General features: G+C 43.0%; 1 protein-coding gene across 2 annotated transcripts in view; it reads left to right on the top strand.

Moving 5' to 3' along the window:
* Positions 1-12364, top strand: part of LOC101613092 — a 45619-nt gene extending 33255 nt beyond the window's left edge. For both annotated transcript variants that reach the window (XM_045154983.1, XM_045154982.1), the window contains 3 exons: positions 2565-2671; positions 10243-10333; positions 12095-12364. In XM_045154983.1, the coding sequence (XP_045010918.1) occupies positions 2565-2671; positions 10243-10333; positions 12095-12211 (315 nt within the window). In that variant the 3' untranslated portion in view covers positions 12212-12364. The remainder of the gene's footprint in view (positions 1-2564; positions 2672-10242; positions 10334-12094) is intronic.
* The last annotated feature ends 1274 nt before the right edge of the window (positions 12365-13638 follow it).

The following is a 13638-nucleotide window of genomic DNA, read 5'->3' as shown; positions in this document are numbered from 1 at the left end:
TTTGAGCTGGGGCTATAGCTCAGTTGATCGAGTACTTGCTGAACATGCAAGAAGTTCTGTTCAGTCTTCAGCACTGTACAAACCAGGCATATTAGTACATGCCTATAATCCCAGAGTTTGTGGGAGGTGTGGGCAGGAGAATCAGAAATTCAAGGTAATCCTCATCTACATAATAAGTTTGAGGGCAGTATAGGCTATATTCTCTCTCAAAAAAAAAAAAAAAGAAAAGAAAATGAAGGCATGTGGTAGTACATGCCTTTAATCCCAGCACCCAGGAGGGGGAGGTAGGATGATCACATTGAGTTCGAGGCCACCCTGGAATTCACTATGTAGGTTGAACTTGAACTCACAAGCGATCCTCCTACCTCCGGCACTTGAGTTCTGGGATTAAAGGTGTATACCATCATGCCCAACAGGTTTTTTTTTTTTTTTAATTTTATTTATTTATTTATTTATTTTTATTTATTTATTTGAGAGTGACAGACACAGAGAGAAAGACAGATAGAGGGAGAGAGAGAGAATGGGCACGCCAGGGCTTCCAGCCTCTGCAAACGAACTCCAGACGCGTGCGCCCCCTTGTGCATCTGGCTAACGTGGGACCTGGGGAACCGAGCCTCGAACCGGGGTCCTTAGGCTTCACAGGCAAGCGCTTAACCGCTAAGCCATCTCTCCAGCTCCCAACAGTTTTTTAATTTTTGTTTATTTTTATTTATTTATTCAAAAGTGACAGAGAGAGAAAAAGAAGTGGAGAGAGAGAGAATGGGCGCACCAGGGCCTCCAGCCACTACAAACAAACTCCAGATGCATGTGCTACCTTGTGCATCAGACTTCATGGGTACGGGGAAATTGAGCCTCGAACTGGGGACCTTAGGTTTCACAAGCAAGCGCTGAACTGCAAAGCCATTTCTCCAGCCCCTGTTTTTTTTGAGGTAGGGTCTCACTCTAGCCCAGACTGACCTGGAATTCACTATGTTCTCAGGGTAGCCTTGAACTCACAGCAATCCTCCTATCTCTGCCTACTGAGTGCTGGGATTTAAGGCATGTGCTTATTTTTTTGTTTTGTTTTTCATGGTAGGGTCTTGCTAGCTTTGATAATGACTCTTGAAATCCAACTGACTTTTCAAGCTCATTGCTTGCTTATTGTTATTATTTTTAGAGTGGGGGTGTTTAGTCCTAGCCTTCCTCTGCTGTCTACAAAGCCTTGGTTATGTGCTCATAATTAAGAATGACGAGGGGGATGGAAAGATTGCTTAGTGGTTAGGGCACTTGCCTGCCAAGCCAAAGGACCCTGGTTCAATTCCCCAGGACCTGCGTAAGCCAGATGTACAAGCTAGCACATGCATCTAGAGTAGTGGCTGGAAGCCCTGGCATGCCCTGTCTTTATATCTGCCTCTATCTCTCTTTCTGTCTAACAACTAGTAAACACTTTAAAAATAAATTAAAAAATAAGAGTGCCAGGTGTGGTGTTGCACACCTTTAGTCCCAGCACTTGGGAGGTGGAGATAGGATCACCATGAGTTCGAGGCCACCCTGAGACTACATAGTAAACTCCAGGTCAGTCTAGTCTAGGCTAGAGTGAGACCCTATCTTGGGGGGAAAAAAAAAAAAAGAAGAGTGAAGAGGTACTGGAGAGATGGCTCAGCAATAAAGGCATGTACGTGTGAAACCTAAGGACCCAGTTTCAATTCCCCAGCACTTACGTAAAGCCAGATGCACAAAGTGGCACATGTGTCTGGAGTTCATTTGAAGTGGCAGGAAGCCCTGGCACACCCATACTTAGTCTTTCTCTCTTTCTCTCTGTCTCACAAAAAAATAAATAGGGTTGGAGGGATGGCTTAGCAGTTAAAGCATTTGTCTGCAAAGCCAAAAGACCCAAGTTCCATTTGCCAGGACCCACATAAGCCATATGCAAAAGGGGGAGCATGCATCTGGAGTTCGTTTGCAGTGGCTGGAGCCCTGGTGCGCCCATTCTTTCTCCCTCTCTTTCTCTCTGTCAAATAAATAAATAAATAATATTTTTAAAAATAAAGAAATAATAAATAACTCCATGTAAAAGAAATGTTCTTGGGGCCAGAGAGATGGCTTAGCGGTTAAGGCACTTGCCTTCAAAGCCAAAAAGCTCAGGTTCAACTCCCCCGGGCCCATGTTAGCCAGATGCACAAGGGGCACATGCGTCTGGAGTTTGTTTGCAGTGGCTGGAGACCCTGGCGCGCCCATTCTCTCTCTTTCTTTCTCTGTACCTGCCTATTTCTGTATATCTCTCTCTCTTAAATAAATAAAAATAAAATATTTTTTAAAAAAGAAATGTTCTTGCTGGGGTTAGTGGTGCACACCTTTAATTCCGGCACTCGGGAGACAGAGGTAGAGGGTTGCCATGAGTTTGAGGCCACCTGAGACTACAAAGTAAATTCCAGGTCAGCTGGGACTAGAGCAAGACCCTACCTTGAGGGGACAAAAAAAAAAGTGTTCCTGACATGCATGTTTTTTCCTAGATAGTGAATGTCTCTAGCTTCTGTGGTTGTCTGCTTTGTACCTCATTCTCACATGGGCTCACTCTTCTCTAGGTGCTTCATGCAGACATCTGTACCCAGGGTTCCCTTCTGCAAAATGCTGATGTTGTTATAATGAATAATGTCTTCGAATATTTTCTTCACGAGACAGAACAGACCAGGTATGTTATTTATTCAAGCAAGAATCTCCTAATTAAACATACCCAATGAGGTAGGAAACAAAGTTAGTATATTAGAAATGTTTACATATTAAACTTTTTATAAAACCACCTAACTTTTTGAGATAGGGTCTCATTCTAGTCCGGGCTGACCTGGAACTCACTCTGTAGTCTCAGGCTGGCGTCAAACTCACAGTGATCCTCCTACCTGTGCTTCCCTCCCAAGTGCTGGGGTTAAAGGTGTGTACAACCACATTGGTTAATACATTATATACATGTCTAATTATGTAAAATGTTATATTTAATTATTAACATATAAAATGATCGCATGAATCACTTAGTACATAGCTAGCAAATCTCAGCAGTTCTTTGTACTCTTTTCTGCCTTAGTTTTCTGTTCTATAAAATAGCATGGTACTATTCCAATTATAAAATTGGGAATTGGGCTGGAGAGATTGCTTAGCGGTTAAGGTACTTGTCTGCGAAGCCTAAGGACTATTGTAGTTAGATTCGTATTGCTGGCAGAAATCATCCAACCAAGAGCAGCTTGTGGGGAAAAAAGGTTTATTTTGGCTTACAGACTTAAGGGGGGTCCCTGATGGCAGGGGAAAACTATGGCATGAGCAGAGGGTGGACATCACCTCCTGGCCAACATCAGGTGGACAACAGGAGCAGAAGAGTATTGTCAGACACTGGCAAGGATAAACTACCTATAATGTCCTTAAGCCCACCCCCAACAATACCCTGCCTCCAGGAGGCATTAATTCCCAAATCTCCATCAGCTGGGAACCTAGCATTCCGAACACCTAAGTTTATGGGGGGAACCTGAATCAAACCACCACAAGGACCCATGTTCAATCTCTCTCCAGACCCCTCATAAACCAGATACACAAAGGTGGTGCAAGCATTTGGAGTTTCATTGCAATGGCTGAGGCCCTGGAGCGCCAATTCTCTCTCGCTTGCTCTCTCTAAAAATAAAATAAGTAAAAATATAAAATTGGGAATTAAGCAATATTTATAAGTAATCATGAAACAGAATGTTCTGTTTTTTGGTGCTGGGGGTTGAATCCAGAGCCTTGCACATGCTAGGCAATCATTGCTATAATCCCCAGTCCATAAAAATAACCTTAAAAGTGAATAAAAGTATGTTTCTGGAATTTATTACACACACACTTATTTGCAAGCAGAGAGCGATAACAGAGATGCAGAGAATGAGTACACCAGTGTCTCCAGTCCATGCAAATAAACTCCAGTTTTGTGCATCTGGCTTTACGTAGGTTCTGAGGAATCAAACTCGGGTCTTTAGTCTCTGCAGGCAAGCCCCTTAACCGCTAAGCCATCTCTCCAGCCCGTAGTCCAGTAGCAAATCTATGATCACATTTCTAACTTTTCTGCTCTGCTATATTTGATACTTTTTGGCCTGCCAAGACCTGAAAAAAGGCTCCTCAGTACAAATTTCCTAGAGTCTGTAGTTCAATATGTTATTTTTCTAGCCAGTTAGGCTTGTGGATTTCTTACCTTTTTTTTTTTTTCTTTTCTTTTTATTTATTTATTTATTTTGCTTTTTCGAGGTAGGATCTCACTCTAGCCCAGGCTGACCTGGAATTCACTTGAGTCTTAGAGTGGCCTTTAACTCATAGTGACCTCCTACCTCTGCCTCCCAAGTGCTGGGATTAAAGGTGTGAGCCACATCTGGTCTTCCTCTTCTCCCTCTCCCCTACTTGTGCATGTATATGTTGGGGTTTGATAGTAAAATGGCCCCATAGAATCAATAGTTTGGATATTTGGTCCCCAAACAGTGGAATTGTTGGAAATGTACAACCCTTAGGAAGTGGAGCCTTGCCAAAGAAAGTGGATCATTGGAGGAAGGCCTTGAGTTGTTTGGTGCTTTGTTTTGTTTAATTTTATTTATTTGCAAGGAAAGAGAATGGATGTGCCAGGGCCTCAAGGCACTGCAAACAAACTCCACATGCATGCACCACTTCGTGCATCTTGCTTTTTGTGGGTACTGGGGAATGAAACCAGGGTTGTGGCATTGCAGGCAAGCACCTTAACTGCTGAGCAATCTCTCCAGCCTTGAGTTGTTTGTTTTTTATTTTTTCTACTTTTGGTTTTTTGAGGTAGGTTCTCATTTTAGCCCAGGCTAACCTGGAATTCATTATGTAGTTTCAGGGTGGCCTTGAACTCGAACTTATGGCGATCCTTCTACCTCTGCCTCCCAAGTGCTAGGATTAAAGGCGTTGACCACCACGCCCAGCTCTCAAGCCTTGAGTTTTTTTTTTTTTTTTGCTTGTTTGTTTGTTTGTTTTTTTGTTTTCCAAGGTAGGGTCTTACTCTAGCTCAGGCTGACCTGGAATTCACTATGCAGTCTCAGGGGTGCCTCGAACTCACAACCATCCTCCTATCTCTGCCTCCCAAGTGATGCGATTAAAGGCTTGTGCCAACAGGCTTGGTTTAAGCCTTGAGTTTTTTAATACCCTGGCTCCACTTCCTATTCTCTGTTGATTCCATGTTACCAGCCAGCCTCCAGTTGATGCTGCCATACCTTTCTTGCCATCATGGAATATATAACTGTAAGCCTAAGTGTACCCTTCCTTACTTTGCTTCTTGTTCAGTATTATGTCACAGCAAAAAGAAAAGGAACTAACACAGTTTTTTGTTGTTGTTCTTGTTTTGCTTTGTTTTTTGAGGTAGGGTCTCACTCTAGCTCAGTCTGACCAGGAATTCACAATGTGTCTCAGACTGACCTTGAACTCATTGCAGTCTTTCTACCTCTACCTCCCAAGTGCTGGGATTAAAGGCGTGTGCCATCATGCCCAGCTAATATAGTTTCCTCCCCCCCCCCCCAGGTAGGGTCTTGCTATAGCCCAGGCTGACCTGGAATTCACTATGTAGTCTCAGGGTGGCCTCAAACTCATGGCAATCCTCCTACCTCTGCCTCCTAAGTGTTGGGATTAAAGGCGTGTGCCACCACGGTCGGCTTTAATATAGTTTTTTTATTAATTAGTTGTTTTTTTTTTAAATTTTTTAATTATTTATTTATTTATTTGAGAGCGACAGACACAGAGAGAAAGACAGATAGAGGGAGAGAGAGAGAATGGGCGCGCCAGGGCTTCCAGCCTCTGCAAACGAACTCCAGACGCGTGCGCCCCCTTGTGCATCTGGCTAACGTGGGACCTGGGGAACCGAGCCTCGAACCGGGGTCCTTAGGCTTCACAGGCAAGCGCTTAACCGCTCAGCCATCTCTCCAGCCCTTAATTAGTTTTTAATGTAGAGCTTGCATGTGTGCTGGACTAGCCAGGGTCGCAGGGATCATTCTATTTGTTGCAGCCCCAGTGCTGGTGTTGCAGTCCGGTTCGCATTGCTGGTAGAAATCACCCAACCAAGAGCAGCTTGTGGGAAAAAGGATTATTTTGGCTTACAGACTCAAGGGGAAGCTTCACTATGGCAGGGAAAATGATGGCATGAGCAGAGGGTGGACATCACCCCCTGGCCAACATAAGGAGGACAATAGCAACAGGAGAGTGTGCCAAACACTGGCAAGGGGAAACTGGCCATAATACCCATAAGCCCACCCCCAATATTATGCCCCCTCCAGCAGACATTAATTCTAGCATTCATAGCACCTAAGTTTATGGGAGACACCTGAATCAAACCACCACAGCTGGATTACAGGCACATGCCACCACATTGAGCTTTTACACGGGTGCTGAGGTCGGAACTGTAGTCATGGTGGGTTTGTGGCAAGCACTTAACAGCTCCTCGCCCTCTTACTCCTTTTCATGGCATTTGAAAGTTGAAGCTGCACAAAAGTCCTACTCCTTGTGTGTGTGAACATAATGGTGCATTTCCGTATCAGTAAGTTTTCCATTGTGCAGAATTATAGACCAAATAGTTAATGTTGGGTACAATCATGAATTGTTAGACCTCTTTATTCTGCCAGTACTTCACTTTCTCTCTGGTTTTTTGTTTGTTTGTTTGTTTTTGTTTTTTGTTTTCTCGAGGTAGGGTCTCACACTAGTCCAGGCTGATCTGGAATTCACTATATAGTCTCAGGGTAGCCTCGAACTCACAGTGATCCTACCTCTGCCTCCCAAGTGCCTAGATTAAAGGCATGAGCCACCACGCCTGGCTTGTTTTTGTTTTTATTAATACAATCTTTCCTCTAACACAGGCTGGTCTCAAACTTGCTATGTAGCTGAAACTGGCTTTGACTCCTGATCCTTCTGCCTCTGCTTTACCTTCTATATGTCTATATTCTTTCTCTCCTCAGCCCCATAGCAAATGCTAGTAGTTCAGGGTCATTATAAAATTAACCAATTAAAAAATAAAGAAGGGCTGGAGAGATGGCTTAGCGGTTAGGCACTTGCCTGTGAAGCCTAAGGACCCCGGTTCGAGGCTCCATTCCCCAGGACCCACGTTAGCCAGATGCACAAGGGGGCGCACGCATCTGGAGTTCGTTTGCAGTGGCTGGAAGCCCTGGCGTGCCCATTCTCTCTCTCTCTGCCTCTCTCTCTCTCTCTCTCTCTCTGTCACTCTCAAATAAATAAATGAAAATGAACAAAAATAAACAAATTAAAAAAAAAAAAAGAAAAAGAAAAAACAAGGCCGGGCATAGTGGCACACACCTTTAATTCCAGCACTCGAGAGGCAGGGATAGGAGGATTGCCATGAGTTTGAGGCCACCCTGAGATTCCATAGTGAATTCCAGGTCAGCTTGGGCTAGAGTGAAACCCTACCTCAAAAAATAAAATAAAATAAGCTTGTTTGGTGGAAAGCTATTTGCATAGTCACAACCTATGTGGGACAGTGAGGTGATTTTGGTTTTGGTCACCAAATAAAGGGCAGCAACAGTTGTCATTATGGTGCCTTCTTTACACATAACTTCCAGTGTACAAAGTACTATTACCTTCTTGCCTTTAACTTTTTATGTTGAAAGAGTCTTACCATGTATGCAAGGCTGGCCTTGAATTTGGGTTCTTCCCTGCCCTGCCTCCCTGGTGCTGAGATTACTGGCATGCATCACACCCTGCAGCTTTTTGCCTTTTAAACTTAATGACAGGTAACAAAAATAGTGCATAAAGCCAGCTGTGGTGGCGCACACCTTTGATACCAGCACTCAGGAGGCAGAGGTAGGAGGATTGTTATGAGTTTGAGGCCACCCTGAGAGTACATAGTGAACTCCAGGTCAGCCTGGGCCAGAGTGAAATACTACCTTACTACCTCAAAAAAAAAAAAGAAAAGAAAAAAAAAAAGAAATTAGGGCCTCTTATTATTCCATGTTACCCTGTACCCTTACTGCCTTGCTTTGGTGTAAGCAGAGTTCTTTCTGCAGGCTTTCTTATAAATAGTAACATTGTAGGCATACTAAGGACTACAGTGTTGACATTAATTAGTAAAACAACTGCTTGGTGCCAACATCAATTACTGCCAGTGAACTACTGAAAATCTGAAATACCCAGAGTTCTATATACTTTTGGTTACTTTGTGTTGTCTCAGTGGGGTCACTGGGGGTTTTGTAAAAGCATAGCAATATCATGTTTGGCTCACTCTTCCCTTTCTGTCATTTGGAGGCTGTCCACTACCTGTCTGTCTAGCATCCATCTGCATTACGACTGAAAGAAAACACTTAACAAGAGCTGGGCGTGGTGGTGCATGCCTTTAATCCAAGGGTAGCCATAAATTCAAGGCCACCCTGAGTCTACTAAGAGAGACCTTACCTTGAAAAACAAAAAAGAATGAAAACACTTAACAAAAGTATAGGTATTTGTTGCCTTTTCCCACACTATTGTGTTAAAGTTTGGTGTGTTTTTTTCCTGCATTTAAAATTTGGGGCATTGTATGTATGGGAGATAAGTGTCTGATTGCATATGAATTTGTTTATGCAAAGATTAGAGAGTCAATAAAAATGAAAATAGTGAGCCAGGCGTGGTGGCGCACGCCTTTAATCCCAGCGCTTGGGAGGCAGAGGTAGGAGGATCATCGTGAGTTCAAAGCCACCCTGAGACTATAGTGAATTCCAGGTCAGCCTGGGATAGAGTGGACCCTATCTTGAAAATATATTTTAAAAAAGGGCTGGAGAGATGGCTTTGCGGTGAAGTACTTGCCTGTGAAGCCTAAGGACCCTGGTTTGAGGCTTGACTCCCCAGGACCCACGTTAGCCAGATGCACAAGGGGGCGCACGCATCTGGAGTTCATTTGCAGTGGCTGGAGGCCCTGGAGCGCCCATTCTTTCTATCTGCCTCTTTCTCTGTCTGTTGCTATCAAATAAATAAATAAAAATTAAAAAAAAAACTTTCTTGGTACATTCTTTTGTAAACTCTTCATGACTCACTGAGTAAGTGTTGAACATGGGATACAAGCAATGAATTCTAAATACAGTCTATTTAGCCTCCTGGTTAATTATCTTCTTTGTCAATGACAATATATAGAAGTGAGTTTATTTTGTTTATGTGCAATCAGAGAGTTATGCCAGGGCTTCCTGCCACTGTAAACAAACAGGTGCATGCATCACTAGAAGTGTAGAAGACTTAGTAAAGCAGGAAGTGGAAAAGAATTGATGGTATATTGACAGCCTCTGAAAACTTGCAATCTTTTTCTCATAAAATTCTTAGAGCCAGACATGGTGTCACATGCCTTTAATCCCAGCATCTGGGAGGCAGAGGTAGGAGGATCTCCATGACTTCAAGGCCAGCCCTAGACTACATAGTGAATTCCAGGTCAGCCTGGGCTAGAGCTACCTCAGAAAACCAAACCAAAAACAAAATTCTTTTACTTGAGAGGGAGAGATAGAATGGGTGCTCGAGGGTCTCTAGCCACTGCAAACTTCAGGCCCATGCGCTACTTTGTGCATCTGGTTTTACATGGGTACTAGGAAATCAAACCTAGTCCTAACCCTGCTGTGCCCATACTCTATCTCTATCTCTCTGTCTGCTAATAAATAAAATATATTTTTGTTTGTTCGTTTGTTTTTTCAAGGAATTCACTGTGTAGTCTCAGGCCGACCTGGAACTCATGGCATCCTCCTACCTCTGCTTCCCAAATGCTGGGATTAAAGGAGTGTGCCACCGTGCCTGGCTAAAATATTTTTTTAAAGGACGTATTGATCTAGAGCTACAGAATGAGTTTTAGGTCAGCTTGTGCTAAAGTGAAGAACCCTGCCTCAAAAAAAAAAAAAAAAAGACTACAGTTTAGATATATGGATTTTGTTACTTTCTGTTTTAGTTGTTTGAAGAAGGGTCTTGCTGTAGCCCATGCTGACCCAGAATTTTTTTTTTTTTTTTTTTTTGTTTTTCGAGTTAGGGTCTCACTCTGGCTCAGGCTGACCTGGAATTCACTATGTAGTCTCAGGGTGGCCTCGAACTCTCAGCGATCCTCCTACCTCTGCCTCCCAAGTGCTGGGATTAAAGGCTCTGACCCAGAATTTACAATGTAGTCTCAGACTGGCCTCAAACTTACAGTGATTCTCCTACCTGGGTTCAATCGCTAGCACTGTTGGGGGATGGGCTCTGCTCTAGTAAATACACAGTAATATCTCATTTTTGTTTGATATATCAATTCTAAATGTATTCTAGAGCCTGGGAATATATCAGTCATAACGTGAGGAAGCAAGGATCTCTATTAGTGACAGTACCAAGTCTTGAAGATTCTCTCTCAGGTCTCCAGGTATGTAAACACTTTTCTGGCTCCCCTCCCCCAGCAGTGGAGAATAAACCTAGGGCCTCATGCACACTAGATAAGTTCTCTGCCACCACCTGTGTCTCTAGCCCTCCAGCATTTCTGTCATCAAAATTTCTTTTCTTTTTTTTTTTTTTTTTGGTGTTTTAAGATAGGGTCTTGCTCTAGCCTAGGCTGACCTGGAATTCACTGTGTAGTCTCAGAGTGGCCTTGAACTCATGGCGATCCTCCTACCTCCGCCTCCCAGGTGCTGGGGTTAAAGATGTACGCCACCAGGCCTGGCTTTAGCGTTTTTTTTTTTGTTTGTTTGTTTTGTTTTTTTGGTAATTGTTAAAGTATTCTGGAAGTGTTCTAACTGAAATAGTGACACATAGAAGAACATGACCTTATTGCCTAACTACTTGGCTTGTGAACTTTTTTCTTGGCCTTAAGAACAATGAAACATGATTCATGTCTGGATGCAGATTCCCTTGCTTCTCTACGCAATTTTTTGTTTATTTGTTTTTTGAGTTAGGCTCTCACTCTGGCCCAGGCTGACCTATAATTAACTATGTAGTCTCAGGGTAGCCTGAGACTCATATTGACTCTCCTACCTCTGCCTCTTATATTGACTCTCCTACCTCTGCCTCTTGAGTGTTAGGATTAAAGGCGTGCGCCACCACACCCTGCTCAATTTTTAAAAATTATTTATTTGTGTGTGTGTGTGTGCCGTACACGCGCCATGGTCTCTTCCCCTGCACTCAAATGCCAGCCATCTTTATGTGGGTGGCTAGGGAACAGAACCCAAGCTGGCAGGCTTTGCAAGCAAGAACCTTTAATTGCTGAATCATCCCAGGCCTTCCCTCCTTCACTTTTTTTTTTTTTTTTTTTTTTTTTTTGAGGTAGAGTCTCACTCTACTCTAGGCTGACGTGGAATTCACTATGTAGCCTCAGGGTGGCCTCCCTCTCCTTCCCAAGTGCTGGAATTAAAGGTGGGTACCACCATGCCTAGCTTTCCTTCCCAATTTTTAAGCTTCTTTTGGGCTGGGGAAATGGCTCAGCAGTTAAAAGTGCTTGCTTGGCTGGGCATGGCATATACCTTTGATTCCAGTATTCTAGTGGCAGAGGTAGGATGGTCTCCATGAGTTTGAGGCCATCCTGAGACTACATAGTGAATTCCAGGTCAGCCTGGGGCAAAGCAAGATCCTACCTCAAAAAACAAAAATAAGTAAATAATTAATAAAATTAGGGTTGGAGAGATGACTTAGTGGGTTAAGGTACTTGCCTGAGAATCCTAGGACCCAGGTTTCCCAGGACTGACATAAGCCAGATGCACAAGATGATAAGTGTATCTCCACTTTGTTTGCAGGCCATGGTACAACTATTTCTGTCTTTATCTGCCTCGCTCTCTCAAATAATTAAATAAATAAATAAGAATAAAAAGTTATTTTGTAGGTGGGCATGGTAGCATGTGCCTTTAGTCCCAGCACTCAGGAGGCAGAGATAGGAGGATGGATTGTCATGAGTTCAAGGCCACTCTGGGACAACATAGTAAATTCCAGGCCAGCCTGGGCTAGAGTGAGCCTCTACCTTAAAGCAACAAAAAATAAAATTATTCATGTAGTACCAAGTAAACTTAGTCTTGTCCATTATAATAAAAACCAGTTATGTAACATTCCTTAGAATAATTTTGTGATACTCCAGAGAATAGATTCATTCTGCAGTTTTCATGTTGTTTATAGTCTTATTTTTATATTTTTTGTTCCATAGACTAACATACAGTTGTCCACCTGGGTTGAAGAGATACCACTGAACTATGATGTCTACCCACAAAAGGACTTTGACAGAGAAGCTCTTGAGCAAATTCATGTCTATAAGATTCTCTAGCACAAACATATTCCCCAAAACTGTAGTGATATAATACATGTAATATAAAAAAATGAAAAACATGCCCAATATGCTAGTACATATTTTTGTGTTCCCTTTCAAGATTGTTGGGATAATCTTGTAAATAGTTACATATGATATATAATAGTTATATGTCTGATAAACTTTGATTTGTAAAATTAAAATGTTTACTTGAAATGCTCTTGTTTTCACTTTTCTTTACTTCTGCTAAAAACATAAATGTGAGGACTGGAGAGATGGCTTAGCAGTTAAGGTGCTTGCCTAGAAAGCCTAAGGACCCAGGTTCATTCCCCAGGAGCCATGTAAGTCAGATGCAATGGTGGCTTATGCTTCTGGAGTTCATTTGCACACTCATTCTCTCTATCTGCCTCTCTCTGTCTCTCAAATAAATAAAATAAATGGAAGTGGAAAATGGAAAAAAGACATAAATGTGAGGCTAGAGTGATGGCTCAGCAGTTAAACGTGCTTGCTTACAAAGCCTGACAGTCTGTGTTCATTTTCCCAGTACCCGTGTAAAGCCAGATGCGCAAGGTGGTTGTTGCCGTCAAGTTCGCGTTGCTGGCAGAAATCACCTGACCAAGAGCAGCTTATGAGAAGAAGCATTTGTTTTGGATTACAGACTCAAGGGGAAGCTCCATGATGGCAGGGGGAAACAATGGCATGAGCAGAGGGTGGACATCACCTCCTCACCAACATCAGGTGGACAACAGCAATAAGAGAGTGTGCCAAACACTGACAAGGGGAAACTGGCCATAATATCCATAAGCTCGCTCCCCACAATTTACTGCCTCTAGGATGCATTAATTCCCAAATCTCCATCAGCTGGGAACCAGTTTATTCATCTCTCTCTCTCTCTGTCTCTCTCTCTTTCTGAGACATAAATATTTTTTTAAAAAAGAAAAACATGAGCCAGGTGTGATGGCACATGCCTTTAATCCCAGCACTTAGGAGACAGAGGTAGGAGGATCGCAGTGAGTTCAAGGCTACCCTGAGACTACATAATGAATTCCGGCTCAGCCTGGGCTAGAGTGAGAGCCTACCTTAAAAAAAAAAAAAAAAAAAAAAATTAATGGGGTTGGAAAGATGGCTAGCAGTTTACGGCACTTGCCTGGGAAGCCTAAGGACTCAGGTTCAATTCCCCAGAACCCACGTATACTAGATGCACAAGTTGGCCCATGTGTTTGGAGTTCATTTGCAATGGCTAGAGGACATGGTGTGCTCATTCTCTCCCCTCTCTCCCCACCTCAATTTTGTTGTTGTTGTTTTGAGGTAGAGTCTTACTCTAGCCCAGGCTGAGCTGGAATTTACTCTGTAGACTCAGGATGGCCTTGAACTCACAAGAATCTTCCTACCTCAGCCTCTCAAGTGCTGGGATTAAAGGTGTGTGCCACCATACCTGGCCCAAA

Source organism: Jaculus jaculus, chromosome 7 (genome assembly GCF_020740685.1).
Source record: "Jaculus jaculus isolate mJacJac1 chromosome 7, mJacJac1.mat.Y.cur, whole genome shotgun sequence".
In the NCBI taxonomy this organism is placed as follows: Eukaryota; Metazoa; Chordata; class Mammalia; order Rodentia; family Dipodidae; genus Jaculus; species Jaculus jaculus.
Note: the sequence above shows the minus strand (reverse complement) of the source record. Positions and strands in the feature narration are given on the sequence as shown.